At 32.8% G+C, this 27,862-nt stretch overlaps 1 protein-coding gene across 2 annotated transcripts in view; it reads right to left on the bottom strand.

Annotated features, from left to right (window-relative positions):
• LOC132699489 (limbic system-associated membrane protein-like) overlaps positions 1–27,862 on the bottom strand; it is a 410,528-nt gene that overhangs the window by 16,469 nt on the left and 366,197 nt on the right. For both annotated transcript variants that reach the window (XM_060666249.1, XM_060666242.1), the window contains exons 6-7: positions 20,700–20,811; positions 11,701–11,879 (exon numbers count right to left, since the gene is read on the bottom strand). In XM_060666249.1, coding sequence (XP_060522232.1) covers positions 11,701–11,879; positions 20,700–20,811 — 291 coding nt within the window. The remainder of the gene's footprint in view (positions 1–11,700; positions 11,880–20,699; positions 20,812–27,862) is intronic.

The raw sequence follows: 27,862 nt of genomic DNA on the forward strand, positions 1-27,862 counted from the left end.
TCCAAACAAAAAAAAAATTGAAAAACTTAAAATTCACTTAACTGCGTACAAACATTTTAAATTAAGATATTTTATAGTTTAGTGTTAAATTCAAATAAGATCTTGCTACCAACTCAGTGTAAGATTCTTAAATAGCTATTAGTCGTTGTTATTACAAAATTTGATGTTTTGACTAATTGATTGTTTTAAATTACTAAATGTGCAGGCTTACGATAAATATTTTATTGAAATTTTGCGTTATTTAATGTATTTCTGCCCCAAAATAAAGTATATTTCGAACAGAGATCTATTTTCATCGCCTAGATAAAAGAAATGGTATTGGGTCAAAGTATTGTTTCAAAAGAATAGTTGTTTCGAACAAATTACATCAATTGGGAAAACTTTAAAATTCATAGAAGTTTCTTTTCAGCAGTTATTTATGCAGTAAGGCAGGAAAGCAAGAAACATTTAAGTTATTTATTGCCGTCCCGTGATAACAGGACAAAATTACGGAAACTATCTGTAAAAACATGGTGCATGTTAAGTAGTTTCACTCTACATTTTCATGTTCCAAATGGACTAACTTTAACGTACTATTTCATATTTATTAAATTCGTAACAACCTTAATATTCAACTTGGTTTTTGGAAATAAATTTCGCTGAGGACATGTCTCACCCAGGCCGGACGTGTTTGTAATTTAAAGCGTGGAAATTTGAATTATAATAAATAGAAAATTTCCGACAATCATAATAATTGTGTCGCCAATATTTATTTAATTTAGCTCAACGCACATTCCAATATATTTAGCAGTAGCAAGATATATGCTTAAAATAAAACTGAATATTTTATTCATGTATTCACGTAGATGACCTGTTAGACGTAGAAGGATTTATTTTTATATTCTGAATTTTGGTATGAATGTATATGCTACTTTTGAAAATACTTTCAAATATACAGGATTTGAAGGGTTGTTTAATTGACCGGTCAATTTTTTTGTGTCAATTGAACAGTCAATTGAAAGAAATAATTTTAAAAATTCAATGAAATTTATGTTTATTTATGTATATTTATTTACGCATAAATATGGATATTTACATTGGGATTCCCCGAATTGTATTGTATTGTATTGTATTGTATTGTATGTAAGTATTTGACATCACAAACGCATAATAATTTATTGTAAAATAAATATTATTATTTTTAGATAATGGTTGATAGAGTTCTCCGAACGATATACCGTTTTTACGACATAATCCGGAATTTAACTTTGGTAAATTTTTATGAAGGTCTAACCGCAGGCCTACCTTGGGTTTCTCTTTGTTTCTCTTGACGTTCCAGAACCGTACTTCGCGCATACTGACGGATTTAATAAATTGGTACCTTAATAAAAATGACACACTGAGTCTTGAAAAACAATTGAATATCACTAAGTTGTTAATTACTAATTACAAACATAAAACGGAATAGAAATAACTCCGATTAATTAATTAATAATTCCGATTTCACCAGCCTGGTTAACCCTTAAATTGGAAATCGGTTTAAGCTTTCTAATGTGTTTTTTATATAGGACATCAACCTATCTAATGGGCAAATTCAATCTGAAATCGAGCTACCTCGAGTAGGGACTGTCTTAAGAAGATTAATAAAAAGCACACTAATGTGCATTAATACAACAGTTCAATCAAAGAAAATTTCGCTTCTCCTCTTAAAATACAACAGTCCGCACGGCACAGTTTTTGTCGGATAACATAATAAATAGGGCCCTGGAATGTGGTAAACGTGCCGAAAAGAATGGTCCCTTCCGCCTTACATCAGGTGAGTCTTAAACTCATTCCGATGTCAAAACCATACAAGGTTGTAGAAACGGTATATCGTTTTGATCGAATTTAACTGGTCAATATCAGCTTTCTTATTCTAAATGGACAACCTTATGTATTGCTGCAACTTTTATTTAAGGTACCCCATTTCTACAACAGTTTCTGAGATATTCGATATTTTCTGTAAAAAACGTCTGACGCAGAACTTTGTTTAAAATAGAATTATTCAGTATAGATCTATACGGAAATAACTTCGACCACGTAGGTGACTACAGCCGTTCTTGAACATTTCCTAAAGCTCATAGAGAGTGTACGTTTACTTTTTACTGTTCTGTGATCCTTTTTTTTCAAATGGAGAACCCAGTAATTTTTGGTTTCAATAATTTCGATATTGTCAGTAAAAAATAGTAGCATTATTTTATATCTAATTTTAGGCATTTCTTTAAGTTTGTATCTTGCCATCAACTTGAATCACCCTATATAGTGCAGTTGGTAGTTTTATTTATAGAGAATTTTTCGTGTACAAAATAAATTTTAATTTGTTTGATTAACACTGATGGATGAATTCCAGACTCACATTCCATTATATAGCCGATTTACAGCAACGTAATTGCAGTGTCAATTTGGTATTCGTTCGTTACATTAATTGGCGCTTTAACGATGGAGAAACGAACATTTTAAGTTGTGACAAGCTACGAAAACCGTTTTTTCTAAATCGGACTTTAACAACGGTAGAGTAGGGTATTCTCAGTTTGTAACTTTTCGAGAAACGTTAGTCATTGGCGTTTCATATATCTTCATATATCTTTTTGCTAGATATAGCCACTAGATAAATTGGTACCTACTTTCGTAACAATCATTAAAAATATCTGCACGACTCATTTTAACTAATAAGATCGTAAGGTGCCATTAGCTGTCAGCAACTATGAGCTGTGGTGCATTCCACAGCTCATAGTTGCTAGAGCCATTTTATCGTTTTTGTGGTCTATATATTTAATTTTTATAGTGGCTTTATTATTTTTACTGGTAAAAGTTTAAGTTTACAGTGACGTCATCCATAGTAATCTTTATTATAACACCAACGTAATACAAATTTTGCTTTTTTGAAATTTCTGAATTAAAAATCTCTAAACATTTAGGATTTCGTGCACAATGTGTTCTAAGGAGGTTTTGCTAACCTAATGATACTGACTATTATTTTTTAAATTTTTGAATCGCCTAGTTGTGCATTTTGAAGAACAATGTGGAATAATGCCAATCAAGCAAATCTCTTTAATTAAGAGTTTTGGTTGCGTTTGTGCAGCGTATTTAAGGACGATCTAGTTCGGTGAAAGTTGATATTTAGGGCTCAGATTACCACCCGATCAGTTCCGCGTGGGGCTAGATACAAAAATAACGACAAGTAATTTAGAACACAATTCAAAAAGGTTTACCGTAGACTTGACGAATATAACAATAGAACAGTTTGTCGCATCCGACGTAATACGCTGCTATACTTCTTTAGTTGAGTAGTAATAACAAATTAAAAATAATAAATAAATAATAGAAACTAGAAAAAATAAGAGCAATAAAAAATTAGTGTACTATTCTATCCTATTCGCTGACTTATAAATGGCAAAGTCAATTATTTTCCTACTTTCTACTCTAGAATACTCAATTATGCTCAGTGTTACCTCAAACGTTAGTTTTGGTGAGTTTTGGATTGTAGCAACTGATTTTATTTTGACTTTTCTCAATTCTCAGGGTCTCGTTCCACGTCATTCAGTCAACGTTTTCGTACTGTTTGGCAAAGTATACCCAAAAACTAATGGTCAACGAAAAAATATGCTATGCAACATGCTCGCTCCGCTTGTGCATAAAAAAACTTATGAATAAAGAGTAATAAAACTATAAAAAAATAAAATAAAGTAAATAAATGTTACAGTTTTCTGATTGAATTCCTTGTTGCCAATTTATCCGTTCCTAGTGGTAATGGCGTTAACAACCCCTAGAAAAATCTGCAGATTTCTATAAAATGGATTTAAAGAAAACAACCAAGTTCCCGTCAAGAAAGCGGAAAATCGCTATAAAAGCGGTGGCACATAAATGAGCATTACTCACCGATCTCATAAAAATTCATCTTGCAGCGAATATAAATTTATGCGTTTCCACTTAGAAAATCCCTGCTTCGTTTAAACCGATGCACCGGAAAACCAGCTTCTTTGGAAAATTAAACTGCCAAGCTCAAGCCCCACGTAGGAAGCTAAACTGCAAAACCGCCAAATGCGGGATTATCTTAAGTTTGTATGTTCCCAATTTCGCCAGGCTGTTAATCAGTGTCAAGAGCGCTTTGCCCGACCCGAGCCAAAACGGAGGCAAGGGTTTATTTTTAAAATATACTTTTGTTTCCTTTATTACTTATTATGTCCATCTTTTAGCTCGATGGGTATTTTATTTCTGGCTCTCAGGCTGAGTCGAAGCAAATTTTTTTATTAAGGAAAAAGATTTACTCTTCTACCATTTATTATGCAAAAACCCATTAGTTCTAAAACTTGGTGGTAAAAGAGGTGCATTCCACAGCTTCACTAAATATCATAAAGTAAATTTGCAAATTTCTCTGATTAATAATTTCCTACAAACTTTCAAAATTAACGGAAATTGCCGAAAAAAAAGTTCAATACTTTAATTTATAAGGTTGTTCGGAAAGTCATTTCGTTTTTTCCCCTCAGAGGACTTAATTACGTTTTTTCGAAACCAACTTCATACTTAAGCCGCAGAACCATTATATGTTTTGAGAGCTGATATTGCAAGGCTTGTGTGTGAAAAAGTTCTATTAATTCTACGCAGTAGTTTTTGGTTGGTGCCCTTTTAAATATGGAGAGCAATAAGCAGCATTTTCGTCATATTTTACTTTTTTACTTCAGAAAAGGTAAAAATGCCGTCCAAGCGAGAAAAAAATTGACGGATGTGTATGGAGAATGCGTGTTAACAGTACGCCAGTGCCAGAACTGGTTTGCAAAATTTCGATCCGGTAATTTTGATGTCGAAGATGCACCACGGTCTGGAAGGCCGGTCGAAGCTCTCAAAGATGCGATAAAGGCATTAGTTGATGCAAATCGGCGAATAACCACACGAGAGATCGGTGAGAGATTAAATTTGTCGAATTCGACTGTTTATGGCCATTTGAAAGGCATGGGCTTAACCTCGAAGCTCGATGTGTCGGTGCCCCATGTCCTTACGGAGCGAAATTTGTGTCGTCGTGTTGACGTGTGTGATTTGCTCCTCAAACGTCAAGAAAATTTTTGAAGCGGATTATTACTGGGGACGAAAAATGGGTTGTATACAACAATGTTAAACGCAAGAGGTCATGGAACAGAAAAGATGAACCGGCTCAAAGCGTGTCAAAAGCCAACATTCACCAAAAAAAGGTGATGCTCTCCGTTTGGTGGGATGTCAAAGGAATCGTTTTTTTTGAGCTTTTGCCGGACAATACAACGATTAATTCAGAAGTCTATTGTCATCAACTGGACAAATTGAATGATTCACTTAAAGAGAAGAGGCCCGAATTAATCAACAGGAAGGGTGTAGTGTTTCACCAGGATAATGCGAGACCTCACACAAGTTTGGTCACTCGCCAAAAATTTTTACAGCTTGAATGGGACGTACTGCAACATCCACCATATTCTCCAGATCTGGCGCCTTCCGACTACTATTTGTTCCGGTCCCTGCAAAATTTTTTGGATGACAAAACCTTTACCTCAAATGAAGATGTCAAAAACCACCTGAACCAGTTTTTTGCCAGCAAGGACCAAAACTTTTATGAGAGGGAAATTATGTTACTGCCAGAAAGATGGCAAAAGGTGTTGGACCAGAATGGCCAATATATAATTTAATAAAATATTATTCATATATATTCATATATATTCATTATACGAAAACTGTCTTTCATGTTCCCCAAAAAAAAACGAAATGACTTTCCGAACAACCCAATATTTTGACATTATTTGGATTTTGTGTGCCGTGCAACGTTTCGTCTTTCTCTAACCACCATTTTTAATCATGTTGAACCAAAACATAGTACGTTACGATGTATGTCAATTCGGTTGTTCTGAACTTCATCAAGTTTTTGTTTTAGAGACATTATATGACTGTTAACCTGATTAGACCTTATAGGGTTTTCAAGAAATCAATCAAATCAAGAAAAACCCAGATATCTTTATTTCAAATTTGATATACATTTGATAATGGATGTCAAAACATATTCTGATCATTGGCGTCTGACGAGATTTGATAAGTAGCCCTAGGAGGGATTCGAATTTTTATTAAAAAAATGGAAGAAAGTTTTAATTTAAGATTTAGTTTTGGCGGAATAAAAGTCGTTTCCTTCCTTGTTGAAAAAAAAAAATTGTAAAGTAATGCTCCTGGATTTTGGGAGAGACGTTATCGTCGGAATGTTTACATTAACCGCCCGCGTTGACTTAGTTGGCCACCAACGAGCAAAGCCGAGAGCTGCCAAATTAGGATTCAAAAAATCATATGTCACACGCTGTTATAGATAAGAGGCTTTGGTTCTTTTTTTTAACCTCCTGATATGTTTTACAACATTTTCTTGTATTGAAATTTTTCAAAATTTCAATACAAGAAATCCAATTTTCGTATTTGAGGTCGTGAAATAAATAGAAAATAAAAATTCTGAAAATTATATCGTCTCAGTTATCATCGCTTATGCCTGCTCTTCAAGTCAAATAAATAGTTTCGGAGTTATTGAAGGATGAATGATAAAATCATTTTTTTAATTTCTGTATTTTTACTAAACTCGGTACCACTAAAAAAAGTCTTGTGTATGTCCAATAACCCGACTATCATTTGAGTGAGGTTCATCTAGTTCTAAGACGAAAAAAAACCTGAATATTTTTACACCTTTTTTTACTAATTTGTAATTTAGTTATAGTCATTATTTCTTTTTGGGAGGCTCCAAACAGTTAAATAATCATCAACATCATCATCAGTAGCACTACAATCCTGGGTGAGTCTTGGCTGCGTTTACAATTCGCCTGTATGTGTATGTCTGTATCCCATTGTCCTGAGATCTTATATTATATTATATCGCCATCTTAAATGAGGTCTGCCTAGAGGTCTTCTCCCAGCTTGATTGTCACTCCAGACTAGCGTTGTAATTCTATTTTCTGGACTACGTTCTATGTGTCCAAGCTATCTTAGTCGTCTGGATTTAGTCTCCATTGTCCAGTCCGCTTCCTGATATATGTCTCTCAGTTCATTGTTGTTTCTTCGTCTGTAGTTTCCCATTTTACAGGGCTAAAGATTTTTTTTAGGATTTTTCTTTCAAAACACCTCAGTTTTCTCTCGTTTTGCTTCGTCATTGTCCAGCTTTCGCATCCATACATTAGTATCGGTCTTAGTATGGTTTTATATATTTTAATTTTAATTTTAGTTAAATAATGTTCATCCAAAATTTTATTCGGATTTGATTCTAAATTCATTCAACCTGGTTTCTCGTTGTTCCTATCATATTTCTGTATTCTTCATTTAAGTAGCAATTTTCCTCCAACAAAATTAAATACTGTACCCTTGCAGCCAATCAAATTATGGAACCTTTGATTGTTACTCAAAAATTTGTCTTCAAAGTGATGATGGTAAAATTTTTCCTGAAAAACTAAAAGTACTTATAGAGAGCAACACAACTAGACTAACCAAAACTAACTAAAAATATAAGTTTTATAACCTACCGAAAATATTTACCATTACTTATTGCATTTAAGATTAAACGCTCAAATAACTTAGTTCTGTGCTTAATATTAATGTAGATTGTATAATGTTGGGTTCCTTTTCTTATTGTTACATTTATCTACATAATAACAATAATAACAAAATATGTAAAAATAATATAGTATAATATCCATAATCTATTACACAGCCGTTTTCGTCAAACACTTAGCTGTAAATTAGTAAATTTGGTTGAAGTTGTACAAAAGAACTGTAATATTTACAAAACAATTGTACTTTGTACTATTTTTTGTTTTTAAATATCATTGCTTTCAAGTCTGAACTCCAGCCACCAACTTAAGACCATACAGACCCTACATTGGAGTAATTACGACCAATAATATGAATCCTTATATCGGCTGGGCCATTTAAAACAAGCTTAGATGGGCCGAATATTTTTGAGACCACCTTGCATTAGGAAATTATTTAAAAACACACCCAAAAAGAAATTCTTGAGTCATGGTTGACAGTTTAAAATACGCAAAATATAAAAAATTATGTTTCAAGGAAACCTCCACAAATATGTTAAGCAGTACAATATGGCGACCATAAAGAAAAATAATGTGAGCAATGAACGCTATAGAAATATGAAATCAAAATTTCCAATTTGCAGCGTTTCTCGGATATTCCGAATGTTACGAATGACATATTATTAGACACAGCAACCCATTTGAATTATCCTTATCATTTGGTTGCGATTAATGCCAAATAAATTTTAATCGATATACCAAAGTTAGTTTAAGAAATGAATTAATAAATAAATCAATAAAAAAACGTCGCAACATTAATTATCCGGTCAAATCAAGCAGTGCAGACTTGAATTCTACTGATAAAACGAAATACGATTTTAGTGGATCGTTTTTTGCTAGAAGGACTAACGTAGGTAAGAATCGAGTTTTTGTACCTCTTCGCACATCAATATCTATTTAGGTGTTCCTAAGTGCCAGACGGCTTTGGTAGCGAAAAGTTTATACCCACGAATGTCGATGTTCATTTAATTATTTTTGCAACGTGGGACAAAACAAATTTGAAACTTTTGATTAGGAAAGTACAGATTTCGGGTGTTAACGGTGCTCTAACAGAACCCTCTACGGCTATAATTTTTAAGTTTACTGCAAAGATTAAAATTGCGTAAGGCCGCGTATTGTGTCTAAATCTGCTGTTGCTAATATTGATTTTGTCCGTTGATATAGTTGTCACAAAACTCTTCCAGTTAAATCATCACAGTAACTAAGTGGCCTAACATAATTGAGTAAATTCAAAAAAGTATTTTTAGTATTATAACCTACTAAATTGGATATATGACAGACATATTAATTGCAATTTGTAATACCATTCTAAATTACTAAATGGATAACTTTGCTAATATTGATACCTACGATGAAGTTTAATTTACCTCTAAACCTTGCGATTCTGCAACAAAAAATATAAAATAAAAATGTTATCCGCAACATTTTTATACTTCGATGTTCTTTTTAAATTGAATTGAGTTGTTGGGGTTATTTTTGGAAGATTTTGAAATATCGCGGATTATATTATTATTATTTCAAGATATTATTCAAAGATATTCGAAATGAGCACCATTCATCTGCACGCATACATGAAAACGTTTGTGTAGGTTTTCGATACACCTTCTAAGAAGTTCTGTTTGCCAATTTAGGGCTTCAACTTCTCGTATTCTCTTTTGTATTACCAGAATTGCTGCCGGCCTACTTCTATATGCTCTCTATTTTAGGACTGTTAGGAGGCTAGAGTATTACACCATTTTTTCCTATCCAGACATTGTATTTATTTTGGAAATAGTCTCTTATGTCTCTTACACTGTGATGTGGTGCCCGTCCTGTTTCCATACTATATTTGGAATCAAAACAGGAGGTAACTCTTCGATATATTCTTCTACTCCAAATCGAAGCAAATCGAAATATCGATCGCCTCTCATTCTTCATTGAAAAAAACAGGGTCCCAGATGTCTAAAAGAAATAATTCCGTACCAAACTCCTATAGATTTTCAACCAGATTTTTTAATTGGGAAAACTTAGTGGGTTATTTAAATTAGGCGGTGAGACCGTATTAACTGAGGAGTCATCTGTAACAGGATATTGTGAATAAAATTAAGTGATTCTTGAAATCGTTCTAACATAATGCGGCAAAACTCAAGACGTATCTGTTTGTCTGTGTTTGAACATTTGTCCACTTAGATGCGTGTCTTTAAAATAAGCTGGATTTTACTTTCACTTAAATTCATATCCCACATATCTCGGATAGAGTTCTATGGATGCTCTGAAAAGAAATATGTTGAAACTTCGATTCTGTAATTCAAATTAATAGTCTAAGTTAGGTCATATTGTAAAAACTTTTCTGCTTGTGTAAATACCATTTTAATTATAAAATGACAGTTAACTACGCCAGTTGCCATAACACAGCTATGGCGGCTAATTTGATTTTTGAAACAATAGTTATTGACTTCTTTACATATGATATTAGATAAAACGCGCCATATTTCAAAATCTGTCAAAACTAACTCTTACATATTTGAAATCCGGAGAACTACAGGACATTCAACTTTTAAAAAATATTGAACTGTCAAAATTTGAAAGAAAAAAATTTATTTTATATTTTTGTATGCAGATTCGACAGGTTTAAAAACAATGCTCCAACTTTGGTCATTTAAACTTCATCGTAGGATCAATATTATCAAAGCTATCCACTTGGTTACGTATAATGGGACACCATGTAACGTGAAAATCTCTGACAGATATTATTTCTCCTTTCTCTGTGAGTCCAATAGTCTCTGCATATCTTTCTCACACTGGAAATTTGACCTATGGATCGCTAAATTTTTTCGTTATCCGAACAAATAGCAGATCTCCAGTTATTAAAAAATAGTCATTTTTGAGTCAAGTGAGCAAACTTTGTTTGTCATCAGTTCGGTAATGACGACAATAAACAATGCAAATAGAAAAACCTTTGTTTATAACTTGGTGGAACGTTACTTAGTAGTAACAAAGCATTCATACCTTAAATATAACTTATTAGTATCATCTCTATATAATAAATAAAGATACCAGTCAAAATAAATAAGAACTAAAAGTTCAGATTTTCACGAAATTATATATTTTTACATGACAATTGTTTCAACCACACCGTGTCTTAATCACATTTGATAACAACAACACCGTGACTTTATCAAATGTGATAAATACACTCTGTTGTCGAAATAATTGTCATGTAAAAATATATAATTTCGTGAAAATCTGAACTTTTAGTTCTTATTTATTTTGATTAATGGATTTTCATCAAGTAAAAGCCACCTCAGTTCAAAGGTACCAGTAACCAGACAGCGCAAATTTCATCCCATATCCAACAAATATTTTTTTGCAGCTTTCACAAGTAAAGTTCAAAAAGCCGCTAAGTTAAAGTTAAACAGTTTCGGGGTCCCATAAGAAAAAAATAAAAAAAAACATATATTCTCAAAAAAACGCATTCGCAAAAGTAAAGTTTTGGCATAGCAGCCGACGCGAAATCCTGATTGAGAGTTAACTATTCGGGTATTTAAAATCACCTCAAACAAATGAGTATCAGTGGTATCAACTTATGATCGGGATCTTTGGAAGGAGCAAATCTATAGCAGTCTTCTATTGTTCGGGAAATGCACAATTAACTATAAAATAATTGAAAATTCGTGTTAAAACATGGACAAGGACAATACTAATTTAATCGTTTCAGGTGACAGCCCATCGGATCTAGCAGCGTTAGATCTTATGATTCTGATGTCTAGTTCACTCGAACTGATTTCTAAAGTATACTCTAGTATGATTTTAAGTTTTTATACAGTCGATATATATGAATTACCGAAAATCTGCAAAATCCATTGAAATACATATCCAACAGATTTCCGTTTTTTAATCAAAATTAATGTATAAGGAAATGTGTTATTTGTTTGCGCTATGTAGATGTAAAAGCGAACAGTTAGAAAAGAATACATACAAACAAAGAGAACAATAACGACTGATTGTTCGGGTTTGTTGTTTTGGAGTGCACATAACTTGAAAAGTGAATTAGCTCCCATTCTCACGAAATTAAATGGTATTTTTAATATTAACGTCATAAATAACTAATATCCCATTCCTACCGACTTACCGTTAAGTATGTGCACGTAAGTGCTGGCAGGTTGAGCATTGCTTGGCACGCATGAATAATTTCCCGAATGCCGTGTTGCGGCGTTCGTAATGGTCAGCGTGCTACTTTTCTCACTCAACTCCGTCGTTACGTTGATGCCTCGGTCAACGTCGTAATTTATCATCCTGTTATTGTGATACCTGGAACAATAATTAATCACTCTGAAAACGCCTTTTTATCGAGACATTTCCCGTATAGACCATTTTGTGTTACATTAATCCTATGAAAAACGTTTATTGAGTGTTAATCGGAAAATGTAAAAAGTTGAAGATACCATCATCCAATTGATTTCAAATTTGAATTAACCCATTAATAGCTACGGTGTGATTTATCATACGTCAGGGTCTTAACTTATTTTTTGCAAACATAATTGTATTTAAGTGTTTTTCTAAAATACTTGAAGAGTACAGGAGAGAAAAGATGAAGGTCCAAAAAGCTTAATTCTGAGTAATTGTGATTTTTATTTCCGAAGACGATTCTAGAATATGGTAAACAAAAAAAAAGATTTTGGAATACAATTGCTAACTTGAACTAAAATATTTTTTGACAGAATATAAAAAAACTTTGATTCTAATACAAAAAAAACTTGGCAATAAAGATGAAGGTCCATAATCTATTATTGCTATCTTATCCATCCGGTATTGCTGTAAAAAAATCCTGCGCTTTTTGAAAACAGAATCTTTTTAGATGCTGTAGGTCTTGAAATTTAGGTTTTGATGCAAGTATTGGCCCATCATAAGCTAAAGTTGGAAGCCAAACACACTTACTTTTCAGGTAGCGAAAGTCTTTTTTTTGTTTTATGACAACATTTTCAAGTTTTAGATCATTATAACTTTCCTTATGTATCATATGAGCGTGATTTTCGGTTACAGTTAATTTTTTGACCGGTCTTGAAGGAAAAGGACACTTGGGCATATATTATCCGCTAGAAATTTGGTGCAACTCCTAAAAATGGACTGATTTTCACAAGAAATAAATTTAAAAGGGCTTGGTTTTGTTCGGGAATCCCTTAAAAGTGCATTCCATTCTTCAGGACAGTTCAACGTACGTCTTCTCTTTCACTAAACCCATATTTCTATCGCATTCTAGATACGAATGTCCAGGAACAGAAAAAACCGTTTTAATTGTATTAAGTCATTTAACAAAATGAGCAAATAATGCTACATTCCAATCGCGGTGAAATTCAACAGGGTGAATCGCAAAATAATCCAGAAACATCATCAGCACCGTTTTTTCCTGAAACTTCAGTATTAGTATAGAAAAGGGCTTCAGAGGTCGAAAGGACATGTATGTATATGTTAAACATGTAGAACGAAAGTTTTATACGATAATACGTGTCATTAGTTGTAGTATTCGCCAGATGAAGATTTTTTTGAAAATCCATTACAATATCTTCCTTGGTTTTGTTTTTTTGAGCATCAAGCTTAGAAGTTTTTTTACGTGTTTGCTCTTCTTAAATGTATTTCTTTATCAATTTCGCAGTGAATTGTGATCAGCTGCACTTTGAATTTTTTTTTCAATGTCGTCAATTTTTTGTTTCATCGCATGTACTACAGGTATCGCATCGTGGGTACACAAAAGCAATATTAATTTTTCGTAAGTAAATAATTTATCAGGATATTTTTCTCTGTACATAGAGTACATTTTCTTAATATTGAGCTCAGCAGGTAAGTAAACCTTTGTTGTTTTAGTCAAGCCATAGTGATACTTTCTACTCTTAAAACATCTAGTGTGTTTTTAACAATCTCACCTTATAAGTATATGAAAATGAATGAAAATCAGCTTCATTTTCACATTTCCTGGGACGATGGAGTGTTACAGGTTTGCAAGTTATTAAACCACTCGGATCATGACTTTGCAGTTGATTAAACTTAGACACGATCGTGTTTAAATCGGCTGCAATGAGATTTTGGAAACATTTAAGTTTTGAACATTTGCAGTCTTGTCCAGTTTGATGACTACTTCCTGCATTCGTCCCTAAGATCTTCTTTTCCTTGTTTTTTGTTGTTCAGCCATTATTCAACAACAACAAATACACCGCAAAACTTTAAAAACAGAATAATCAACAATTACACCAATAAACACAAGTCGTTAACTATGACTAACTTATGATTTGATTTTTGTAAACATAAATGTTTTGTAGTGTTTGTTTAAAATACCTTCTAATATAATTTGCAATTAACTCTGATACTTTCTAATACTTTCTAATATAATTTTATTATTATTATAGCTATTAATAGTTGGTGATGATGCGTCAGTGTCTTAACTTATGGTGAGACTACTTATTTTTAGTAAACATAATTTTTCTGAAGTGTTTGTCTAAAATACTTTCTAATTGGATAACAACTTAGTAATAGTCTGTTATGAAACAAGTTTTATAAACGACACTTTGGTTACGAGTTTCTTGGGGCACAAATGATCATACATCTGGATTTTTCATACACTTACAAACATTAGCGCGTGTAAGGAACGAAATAGTTGTTTAGACTGATGTTCTTGTCGTGCTTAGACAAAAAAAAATACGACTTGGAAAGTCTTTGCGATGCCGCCGAACTTGTTCTCTACTTTTTACAGACATTTTTACTATTCCAGGAATTATGCTTTTAGTAATCCTCTACAAACCAAAAGCGTTGTTGGACGTTTTGTAAAATGCAGGTTCAATTCTAAGAAAGTTTTTTAAAAGCGCAATATTGCACAACATTTCAAAAATTGATATTATCGAGAGGAGGCTCTAATGAGATACCATTAGACCCTTTATTGCTTTTAAAATGGATCTGGATGTCTTGCCACCCAGGGTATTTAATCTTGGGTTTTTTTTTGCATTGAAAACATAGGGTTAAATGGTTTTGTTTCGTTTTCTCTGATACAGTGTAGCTCAATCAGTGGCGTGTTGATGAGCCTGCTAAAAAATTGACGTTATCTATACTACTTCCGAAACTTCGATTTTATATTTTATTAGTTTATTATAAAATTTAGAAAAGACATGCTGAGAGTAATGCTTATTGATACTAATTGAGACTCATCTTCTGCCGCAGTAAACGTACGGCGTTTCGTTTTTCTCAAATTTTCAAGTTTTAAATACAACACACCAAATGTAGGCTGCAAAAAAATATGTACATCGTTTACGCTCGTCTCAAAACCGTCCGCTTCAACTTCTGAAAACTCTAATTGGGCTTGTTAAATCCTAGTAGGGAATAAAGTAGGTAACCAACAAACTTTTTTTTCACTTGCGATTTTCCCGAATCATTAGTTTGCAACATTCAACCAGAATAAGACGACCGGATATCGCTTTTCTCTGTTATTTTCAGACGTTTACTTTTATAACAGAAATAGCGTTTTTAGATAAATATTTATTGCTAAAATTTTAGATAAATATTTGTTTCATGTTCATTGGCAACAACAGATTTGTTTGTCTAATTTAAAATTGCATTTTTTTCATCGTTGATTTAGTGCCTGTAATTTTTGTTTGCTCGCTATTTCGTTATCGTTTATTTTTGGGACAGGGTAATTCCAGGATAGATGGCCATAGTTTTGAAAATAATTAAAAACAAACTTTTTGTGAAATCTGTTTATATATTGTGATAAAATGAAGGTATAATAACACTGGCGGTACAAAGCATGGTTAATTTAAAAAGAAATATGGGATTCTAAACTAAAAAAATGTTTTAGAAAATGTGTGTTATCCGGGAGTGATGACCATACACTGACGAGAAACAAACTCATGAAATAATTAATAATTCATGTTTTTTTTTTTACTTTCTGTCTTTTTTACCAAATTTTTGGCAGAAATCACCGAAGGTTCTACATTTTTCATGTAGCCATGGGTTACAATTGACACACTTGATCCAGTCCAGATAATCCCCCCCCACATCCTACATACAAATTTCCTACAAAATCTTTATTTCCACTTTCCTTGCATTCCGGATTGATGTCTACGTCCTCTTCGCTACCTAATGATTCAAATTTGCTTTTTTTCTTCTTCAATGTTTTATTATTTTCAATTTTCGGAAAAGATTTATGCTGACACTTTTTTTGTTTTCCTTGAGCTTTTCTCTCTTTTGCTTTGCGGACTACCAAATGTTCCGGTGAAGTCAAAATAGCTGCTATTTGCTTGGCTCTCCTTCTAATAACAAGTCAAGCAATATGTTGAAGGGAGTATCATCTTTTCTGTTAGTAGATAGTCGTGCTGGTAAACTATCACTTTGCTGTGCTCCTCCTTTCTTCTGAGGACTGTAATGTAATTGTCGTGGAGGATTTGTCAATAGAATATACGTCATCTGGTATGACCTCTCGATTGAATGGCAGGATTCTCCATGCCTGAAAACCTGATGAGACGTTCTAAATCGTAGCAGCCTTACCCCAACTCTAACACTAAGCAATTCCTGGCTAGGCTGGGCAAACAGGATATGGCGATATCATTCGAATTCGCAAACATTTCGACATAATTTACCAGTGATGCGTGTCCATCGAGAATCAAGAGCACTTTTCCTAATGGCTTCCTGGGAACAAAATGGTCACGCATCCACTGAAGAAAAACTGATTTTTGCTCTATAAATAGGACAGATTCTGGTGGTAAAGCGTCGTCCCACTCTTTCTTTTTATTTTACCTTTTATGATTACAGTAGCCGGCAAAAAGTTACCTTCGGCATTCATCCATGTTAAATATGTTTGTTGTCAATAAAGAGCTCTCTTTCAGTAACTTTTCAAGAAAATTAAAATAATCTGCCACCTCTTTTCGATTCATTGCAGTTGCTCTAGCTAGTGAAATTCATTCAGATTTACGAACACTGATTTCCGGATGTCAACTCAAAAATTATTAAGCAAAGTGACAAGCAGTCCGTCTTAGATCATCCTTTGTTAAAGGAAAACTCGTATTTTGCATGGTTAGGTTATATCGAGATAGATTCTATATAGATTCTCTTTTCAAAATACACAGCTGAATCCCATGATTCCTTTTTCGGAGTTTCCGAATTTAAACTGACACTCTAAAGTTTTCCTTGGTTTGCGAAATTCACTGGAACCTCATTGAATAGACATACAACCAGCCAGCACATTTCTGGTTGCAGTGGTCAAATTTTCTTTTGTCCAGTTCCCACGTGTTTGTATGGACTTCCTTGTATATCTACTTGGCATCTGCAATTAAGAATATCTCAATTAGGTAACAGCATAAAAAATAAAATTTTCCGAGTAATCGGAATGCTTAATGCTTAATTCTAGATAGGGAAAAATCTCCTGATTGTCCGGGAGATATGGTCATAGGTATAAAATGTTTTCCACGTCCAGTTTATCATTCCAATAACTATTCATTATAAATACACTTCTGATTTCAAAACTATACACTAAATATACTCACTGTCAAATGTTGTTAAATTAGAAAAATCTAATTTCGTCACTTTGTTCTTGAGTTTTCACGAACACATCGAACTGATCCCCCTGCAATCTCGGAAAGACACAGATAAATATAACTCTCCCGGAATTACCTTATCCAAAATAGTATTACGCAATTTTCTTGAATAATTAATGACCGTATTTAATTAATTCATTAAATTAAATAAGTTAATTTATTATGTACCACATTGTTAAAATTTGAATGACATTTTATTTTTCAATATATGCCGAACATTAATGCTTCCTTTGTAATTTTGTTATAAATACATCTGTTTTTTTATTTTCTTTTTTTCTTTTTTTGGTTTTGTATTTTTTTTGGGTATACTATTGTATTGTATTGTATTGTATGTACTCACTGTAATAAATATATTTATGAGGAGTGTACAGAGGGTCACATAAATAATACTACATGGCAAAATAGGACATCCTTTAGGTAAAATATTACGATTTAACGAAACTTGCCTTAATCCAAAAGTAGATACGCACCGAGATACAGGGTGTCAAAGACGTAATTTCATTTTTCATTATTAAATATAATTCATTACATAATCGAGCTTTTTTGACTTGAGCAATCCCGGGTTGTGAATAATTTTGGACCAAATTGTAGAGGTCGCTTCGTATGCGAATTTAATACTTCCTATCTTTTTTGCTCCTTAGTGTATGCAGATTTTTAATAAATATAACAGTTCTTACACATTTTTAATACAAAAAATGCACATTTTATATTTCGCCCGAGTCGCCGTTTTCTAAGAATTTGGGTTTGAAATTTTTTTATGCCATCAAGTTTAAAATTTAGCTAATGTTGTAGTACATCGTTTTTAATATTATTTATTTTGGGATTTTACAAGAGACTCAAAAAACTTTGACGTCTACGGAAACAACTTTCTGGAAATTTAGTTTCAAACCCAAGTCAAATACAAAAACTATTCATAAAAAAGAAGATTTCTATTCGGCAATAAATGTTCAAAACGATTTCCTTTCACTGCCATGCATTTAAGGACACGTTTATTGAAAGACTGCCTGATTTTAAATAAAATTCCCCGTTTTGAAATGATTCAGCGACATTTTCAATCTTGTGCTATAATTCATCTGAAAAATGAAATGTGAACTATCCGGACTCCTAGGCGGCTAAGGTACTTGACTAATCCAACGATATGCAAATTGATTATCTCCAACATGTTTCGAAAAGTGCGCCGGAGCGCCATCTGGCTTAATTATTTTGTTTTGTTCTTTTTAACTTTAGCGATAGATCACCCACACAATTGGCGAATTGAGTTTGCAAAAATTGAGGTCCAGCTAAATTAGGTGGTAGTTCGATTGGTCGTAACATGTAATTATCAATTATTGCTTACCAAGCGCTTCTTTTAAATTTCTGTTAGCGTTCAGTTGCTGAATGAGGTTTTTCTATATTCCGCGCAAGCTTATTTCTAGAGACACCTCTGCCTGTAAATATTGATTCATCTGTTAACATTATTTTATCGAAAAACATTTTTCCAGAAACGACCAAATCGAGCAAATTCAAATCTTTCTGGAGAATCACCCTTTAAAAGATTTTGTAAACGACTAGAGTGATATGGATAAAGGTTTTCTTGGTGAAAAACTGTAGATTTGCTCACTCCGGTTCGCACTAACATTCGTTTTGTGCTTATTTTCATATTTTGAGATACCTGGACTAAAAGTTCCTCTTCCGACTCCGATATAATCATTTTTGGTAGTCCCACACAATCCCTCTTGGGCGGAACCGACTAGTTTTGCCAAGTATAAATATTCTTAAACATTTTCGGTCAAAGGGCAAGGAAATTCACGAGAACCTAAGTGCCTTTATAGTATTTGCTTAGGTATTTCACTGTCTTTCATTGAGATTATGTTAGTTCAAGCCTACTTTGAACTATTTTACATGTTCACCTGAAATTATTCAATTAAATGCAAAAACGGCAACTCGGTGTGAAATTTAAAAGGTATACTTTTTTTTATGTAAGGAAATCTTTATTAAGGTCTGCATACACTAAAGTGCATAAAGGTTAGGAAGTATCAAATTCACGAAAAGTACAATACGTAGATATTCTATTTTCATTTCAGGAATTATTTTAAAAAAATGACAATGGCAAATTTGACACCCTGTATCTCGGTTAATCTCCATTTATGAACTAAGGTAAGTGTCGTTAAATCGTAATATCTATTACCGTATATGTACCGTATATTTACGGGATTCCAACTAACATTCTGTATAAACGAAGAAAGGCTGTTTATTTTTGTTATGTCCATATCCATATGGGCTGAGAGGCTGTTTCCAGAATTGTTTTGAATGTTTGAAATTATGAAAAAGTAAAAAAAAGATCTCAAAAATATTTTTGAGACCTTCGCTTTTGGTTTTGTGAAAGCAGGTTTCTACGAGGATGGGCGATTTGTTTTATTTAAAGATTAAAGTACTAGAAAATATAAAAAGGGACTATCAAAATATCCATACCGATGAAACGCCCATGCCGTGGGCCGGAGCTTGAGGATGTATCGGACAATTCTCTTTTTTGGCACTGCAAAATTCTAATGGCATTATTTCATTCTCCACTGCTATGGGAGACCACGTATACTAACTACATTGGCCCATCCTATCCACGAACAACAAGATACAGTAAAATAATATTATTCCAGTTAATGTCACAAAGCGACTGCCTTCAGTTAAGTTTGGAAATTCTTAACGTCCATTCGCATAAAGTATTTGATGAAGTTATTTATAAGCATCTGGACGAGAGATCAGTGCATTAAATGAGAATTTCCGCATATACTGATCCGCGACACAAGCAATAGCCAAGAGAATTTATAGAAATATATCAATATAAGCGGGGGATAAAATCGACTTAACCTTCAGTTGAGAAAAACGACCGAGTATAAGGCGGAAACTGCAACAGCCTCGCCATAAAGAATAAATTCCCTAAGATATCTGAGACGGTGAGCGAGAGAAGAATCGGTTTTAAGAAAATCTTGGCATATGTAACTTGCAAACGTAATATCTCGGAATGTCGGTTTATTTAAAACAAATTTTGTGAATTCAATGACATCGTAGCTGAACAATTACAACAAAAATAGAAAAACCTTGAATTTATTTAAAAAAAAATTATCAAAAGTTCCTTTGCGGTGATATTCCGTGGGCCAGTGTTTGTTAAATGTTTAATTAATATAATTAAAATTAAACATGCAACGTTTCTCAGTTAACATTTTTTTCAAAGAAACTTCCACATGCTACTGTAATACTATTTACATAGCTTCTGGATTCCGCCCGCGTCGGTTTTTGCTCAGTCGAACTTGCTAACGTTTCGCCAATCATCCTGTTGGCTTCTTCTGAGCTTAACAAAAACTGTTTCAGCTCTGAAGAAGCCAACAAGGTGATTGGCGAAACGCTAACAAGTTCGACTCAATATAAACCGAAGAAGGAGGAATCCAAAGGTTTTGTAATTAATATAACATTTCTCAGGTTTATAATACTGTGGTATTGTATTCACTAATTTTATAGTACTTATAGTGTAAAGAAATAGGACAGTTTGATCTAAAATGATCATGCGCATATATATATTTACCAAAATACATAAGCTGGGGGCTCGGTACTTTGTAGGATACTGCACTGCAATCGCAAGCCACTTCCTGGTTTCAGGTACTTTTCGGAAGGTCCTTCGATATCCGCCCTCGCTTCTGGAAACATAAGTTAGGTTTTCCGATATTGGTACAATCACAAGATAATATAGACAATAAAAAATATGTTTATATCTATTACACAAAAAATGTATCAGCTTCTATTTCGATATTGGATTGGATGGGCTTAGGACTCTAAAATTTATCACATATACTTTAACTATTGTTTGTGTTAAATATTCATTCACGCATTTGTGTTGTTATTTCCTTGCATAATTAACCAAGATCGCAACCGGATAGTAATATCAACCTGTATTGTTTGGTTACGGCGATTTTATTGCATTCTTCAGGACCGTAAAATATATCACGAATACTTTACGCATTGTTAGCGTTATCTATTATTTATCTCTTGTATTATTCTTTATTTGTTTGTTACTTTTTACATAATTAATAAAAATCGAAAACGACTAGCAATAGGAGTGTGTACTATTTCGGCAGGGTTAATGAAAAATTAAATTCTATGTGGTCAACATTCCTGAAATTTTATTGCATTTTTCAGGACTCTAAAATATATTACATATACTTTAACTATTGTAACCGTTAAATATTCACTTTTTTGCTATTTCCTTGCATAATAAACCAAGGTCGCCAAACGAATAGCAATCGGTATTGTTTCGTCTGGGTTTATGAAAAATAAAATTCTTCTGTGTCCAACGTTTCGGCGATTTTATTGCATTCTTCAGGACTCTAAAATACATCGCAAATACTTTAACTATTGTTAGAGGTAACTAGTGTTTATCACTTGTATTATTTTTTGTTTTTTTGTTATTTCTTTGCATAATTAACCAAAATCAAAAACGACTAGCAATAGGAATCTCTATTGTTTCTGCTGCACTAGCAATTATATTTTATGTGGTCAACATTTCGGAGATTTTACTGCACTCTTCAGGACCCTAAAATATTTCACAAATACTTAACTTTTGTTTGTTATTAGTACTATTTTTATTTTTTTGTTATTTCTTTACAATAATTACAATACAATACAATACAATAATAGTAATACAAATACATTTTTTTGTTAAAATTTATATTATATATTATTGCGCTGTTGTACATTGGTTTATTTCAGAACACGACTTTAAGTATATGTCTCTTTTATGGTCTTGAAGAAGCCAATAAAATTGTCGAAACCTGAACTACAAAAGAATTTGATTTTTCATAAAGCCAGCCGAAAACTGAACATTGACGAATGAGTCTTTACGATATGAATGATAAAATTTATTACCCCAAAGCAGTTTTTCTACGACTTCTATGACTAGAGATTCAATACGAATGCCATTGATTCATATTTGTAATTTGATAAAGCGTTTGAAAACTTTTCACACATTTAACCAGTTTTATATGCATTATATTTTCTTCTCTTTTAATGGATGTGCTTGAGAAAGCAATGTATAATTTTGAAGCAGTCCGAAGCTAAATCTAAAATTTTTTAAATGTATATACAGAATACCAAGGGAATTAACTACACCAGAACGAAGGCCTGTTTAAGTCAAGAATACTAAGCAGAATGAGACAAATTACCACGTTGTGAAAATAAAAAAAAATGTTTTGCAATTGCACTTTAAAATTGTCGCCGTGTCTCACTGAAGCTCCATGTTATTATAAAAATCTGAGTACTGAATTACGTTTTCTGATGAGCTAAAATCTATATAAACTGTTATCGAGATTAATACCAAATATTTTTTAAATACAATTTTCTTATGCTTTACTTACATAATGTCCAATTATTCATACAAAATTCTCTACAGATATTCACTGGATACACAAAATAACAAAAACATAATTTTGCATCTACATCACGAAGATCACAAATTTATGAAAGTATTAAGAAAAGTCAAACAAATTAAATAAATAAATAAGTAATTAAATAAAAAGAATCTAGCGCGAAACAGGGTAATATCTGAATCTCATTGTTCATGAATATAATGAACTTACCCTTTTTGGCAAAATTTTTAAAGCTAAAAGGATTTCTTACGCTAATTTGCAGACAATTATATAGGACCCAAGCGAATATGGAACAGACCAAACAAGTTGATATTTCTCTAGTTTAGTATGTATGCTTAACTTTTATTTTCATTTTAATTATTGTTGTATAGTTCATTAAGTCAGAAAAAGTCTTTTGAAATACTACCTTTAATATACAATTCTGAACGACATTCAGAGGTTAGCGCGTTAGTTATTGGGTTTTTTAAAATAAATTTTAAAGAGACTAATAACCAAACCAAACCGACTGGTGCCCCCCTAGATCGATAACTTGAACTATCGTGAAAGTAGGGAACTTCAATATTCCATAAATTCAGTTAAATACAATTTTTTTTTGCGCAAATGAGTATCTAAATTGCGGAAATTGAAGTTAGAACGCACCGAATAATTAGGATAAGTGAAAGGTTCATTAAATTTATTAAACAGATCACCGCTTCAATAAAAAAGATCGATTCAAATTTACACGTAAATAAGCACAAATAACACGGAAATTGCTCAACGCGGACGGAATTATTATCATTGTGAAATTACAACGCAGTCGATAATTTTTAATAGCGGCACAACAACAAATTTCAAAACCAGATTTCGACTTAAATGAGGGCAGAAAATTGGAAGTTTAATTAAGAGAAATTGGAACATTTTGCTTTATTAGGAATGAAAATTGGATTTTCAGGTACATAGAGATTATATCCGAGATTTAAGACACAAAACTAAAATTGAAATACAAGCCAAGCTTCCGAGAGGATTAATATGCCAAAGTACAAATTTTGTTACTTTGTGTATCTGACGAAGTAATTCGGATATTTTGTTCATTAAGACGAAACAATTTTAATAATGTTGTTGTCTGAATATAAATTCATAAATAAATACGAATTTATTTGCAAAAAATTGCCGACAGGGCTAAAATGTCATACGTAATTGTAATAGCTTTGTAAAATATATACTTTAAAGTTAGCGAAAATTCAGTCATTAATAACTATATATAACTATATAAAAAAACACATTCTGTACATATATTTTTTAAAGTGGGGAAAGGATGGAATTAACTAAATTTAAAGAAAAAAAGACTCAATTCCCTCCACTCATGTTTAAAAATTAAGAAATATGAAGAAAGTGTCTTTTTCTACTCCCTTCTGTAAAATACCTATTTATACACCGACCTAGGATGGACAACTGTGGCAAATGGATTGCTTTCGGACTCATTGCTATAGGACAGTCTTTATGGATCTTGTTTAATAAATTTCGTAGCAGATTTCTATACTTCTCTTTCTCAAAATGTTGAAGCCCTATTTTTTTGAAGACTTTCAAATCGTCAACAGGCACGTTGATTGCTGAATGTAGCAAAGTCTCATATGCCACTAAAGTTTCATGGAAATGTGTGTAGAAGTCGCTGTTTAAAAAACAACACCTATTCAATTGTTGACTTAAAGGGTAGTTGTATACCCAGACCACCAGATGAGGAGGACAAGTTTACACTGGCTTAAAAATATTCCAAAATGTAGTATTAATGACGATAAATTCTTTACTAGACCATCATAGTTTTCACGCAATAATAAAGCAATTAAATTATGATTGCCACATATTATGTATCTAGATAATCTAGAAGACGCTATTATATTTGCAAAAGTTAATGCGCTTCATAATATTATTTATTTTAACGACAGATTTGAATAAAATGTTTAAATATCTAGCAATTTATATAGAAAGTTAGCAACCACAATTTAAAAGTATTTTATCTTTTAATCAATCGATTTTTATATCCCAATATCCTTACATGGAACAAGCGGAAAAGAGACAGTTTACCGTAGAAACATGCTCCGTCATGGAAGGAATTAACTTTTGTAACGAAGAAACTCATCACCGCGGTGTATGCGTAGAGAACTTATTTGACGATATTGGAATAGACAATTACCCTACCAGAAGATGTCGCAGAACACGAAAGCATGAAAAACTGCTAATTAAATATAACACCGATCGATACACGCAAATCGAAGTACCAGTGTTGATCAAGATACTAGAAAACAGATATTAATACAGATAAACGAAGAAAAAATGATGCAAAAATTCAACGCAATGCAACCAGTAAAAGAAGAAACGGATACATTCCAAATAATTGTTATTGTTTTTAGAATAATTATTGTTCAAATTGAAGTTTTTATGAAAAGGAAGAAGCTCTTCTTGGTAAAAGTATGAAAATTGAGCCCAAATCAGTGGAAAACCGCCAAGCATAAAATTTTCAAGCTTTTTCGAAAAAGCGTTTCGCTATTTTATAAAAGAACTCTTATTTTAGCCTCTCTATCAGCTTGTCCAAATAAAATTTTATTTCCGTTTCTGGGTTAATAAATGCTTTAAAAAATGATCAAAAAATTGCTATGTTGTATTACTGATATTTTTTGCATAAAAAACTTGACAATTTGATTTTAATAATTACAAATGAGAACTAAAATCAATAGAAATTCAAAGCTAAAATTCGCGTTCTAGGAGTAAAAATGCTAGCGGACATAAGTACATTTATTCCTCTATAGCTACTTAAATGTAATAACCGCTAAAAATGCACCAAATAAGTAATAACCAAGGGTTCAGAAAGTCACGTTGTGTAAGCGTTATCACATCGCTACGGTAAGAGGCTACGCCCGAGAACAAAATCACATTTCCATTTTATGCAGTCAGAATTCCGGAAAAATCTGGCTGACATTTCGGGCGAACATCCTCCAGCAATATGTTACCGAATATCTACGGGCAACCGGAGAAACTTTGGAAAAATTGCTGTGAACAATGCGAAGTCGGGGACGTCGATTTAACAAAAATTTATTTTAGGAGAAGCCTCACTTTTTCCTCCGTGATAGGGAATTCCAAGATAAAGTTTTAGAGGCAGGCGGTTTCGCAGGAAAAAAAGAGATACAATCTAGAAATAATAATTATTTGTTGCCAAGATTTTTGCTGTACATTGAATTTAATCCATCTAAAATTTTGGATTAGAACCAGGCTGGTTCAAAAAGCTTTAAAGTAAGGTTCTCTATTATTCCTGGCATTGACAGGAGTTGCGACAAATCTGCGCCAGCAGCATTTTTAACATAACTTTCTGAACTGCTGTAATTTGTGTCAATTTGAGCGCTGCTTAACGAAATAGGCAATTACGCATAGATCTCGACTTGCATAGTCACAATGTTCTAGAGAACCTAGAGAAATCAGATTTAACGAGGAATGGATTAACTCCACAAATATTTATCTGCATAAAGAGCTCAGTCAATTTCAATAACTAGTTGCATAAAGACACTTCCACAACGCATAACCTCACACCTTACACTCCATGTGGGACGTTCAGAACATAACCTCAAAAAATAGAACGTCATGATGACTGGTGAAAACCGTAGAATATTACAATTAAGTAATTCATTGTTATTTTTTTATTATCAGGCAAACTCAATATGATATATGAGTGATCAGTTGTAAATTTTGCATGAAGGGTCAACTTCAATAAACCGATCAAATGTGTGAAAAATTGATGGGTAATATAAATGAACTGCGGCAAAATTGGGCGATTTATTGATTGACAGTTACTTGGGAATCATGTTGCAACATTTGTTAGCACTTTTTCTGGAAGAAATTCGTATTTGCCGTATTGCTATTGAAAAGCATCTGCAGTTTTAGGAGACTTTTAGGAGAAAAGTACAAATAAGGCGCCAGGCAAGGAAAATCAACATTCATTACATTTAATAAAATTATACATCACTACTAGACCACTATTTCTACCGTTTTGATCTTCTTATTGTAGTTGGCCATATCAATTCATTTTAATCAAAGACTAGCTAGTTCTATAACGTTTTAGTATGTTTTTGATGCTCAACTCACGACCCGGACTAACTTCTTCGAAAGATAAAATTTCTGGTATTCGACGGGAAAGCTAAAAATAGTTTGTGAAGCGACAACTGTTAACTTGGGTGCGCCAGTTTTTGTTCCATGTTTACCGAATATCCCACTACATTACTAAAATGGGATGAAAGTCATTACGACCCTGTTCGTGCCTATAGATTCTAGTAACTACACACATAAATTATGTGATACTTGGGCGATCAAAGGGATCTATAGACGGCGTATTGACCCCATGAAATGCGAACGTGGAGGCTGCTATTTCGAATTCGTTGGATAGTTTGCTAAATGAAATCCGATCTGATCATTTTCGAGCATATTTGACTCAATCAATTTATGTTATCTCAAGCATAAAATCGAGGCCCTTTTGGTTCAAGAAACACACATTAACAGCAACGCAAATAAGGTTAATAATTTTACAGGCTAGATCAGCCCAGCCAGGACTGAGCGTCACTCTTCAACAGGAACATTTAATACTAGTACCATGAGGGTAATTAAATCGATTTTCCTTCTCATAAAAATTACTGTGATAATAAGGATTATAGAGTTGATGCAGTACTTTTCAGCTATTTTTTTATAAAAAATCGATAATGGTGTTGAAAAACTATTTTAAATCCTTCAAATTCACCGCTTGTTAAGGATTTTTTATAAAGCTATTTTTGGAGTGAATCGAAAGTGTTATGAGTGGCGATCACCTAAAGGTTCAAGCTAGTTGCAAGAAAATGAATGAAACAAAATGAAGCTCTGTTGAGATACTTTACTGATATTTGGTGGGCACCTACGTAACATACATTAATAATTAATTAAGTTGCAAAGCGATACACATACGTATTTTCCCTAAATAGACTTCATATTTGGATTTCTCGTTTATTTTCATACACAAATGCCCTCTTGAATTTTTTTGATGCACAATTTTTGAGGTAAAAATAAAAAGCGTTCTATTGTCATAAGTATTATTTATTGAAGAATTCATTTTGCAATCAAACTAGTTGGCCAGTAATATGTAGTATGTGTAAATCAAGAAAAATTATATTTCAATCATAGGAAAAATACAATTAATATTTTTATAATGATTGCTCGAAATTTTGGGAACAGGTCTTCAGGTTGACTGTTTATATGCCGTACCACATAACAGTTAATAGAGTCCCTATCACAAACTTTGCGAAACGCATGCCATGGACAGAAGCCACTCGCTGCA

Source organism: Cylas formicarius, unplaced genomic scaffold, assembly GCF_029955315.1.
Source record: "Cylas formicarius isolate icCylForm1 unplaced genomic scaffold, icCylForm1.1 PGA_scaffold_10__41_contigs__length_53128322, whole genome shotgun sequence".
NCBI lineage: Eukaryota > Metazoa > Arthropoda > Insecta > Coleoptera > Brentidae > Cylas > Cylas formicarius.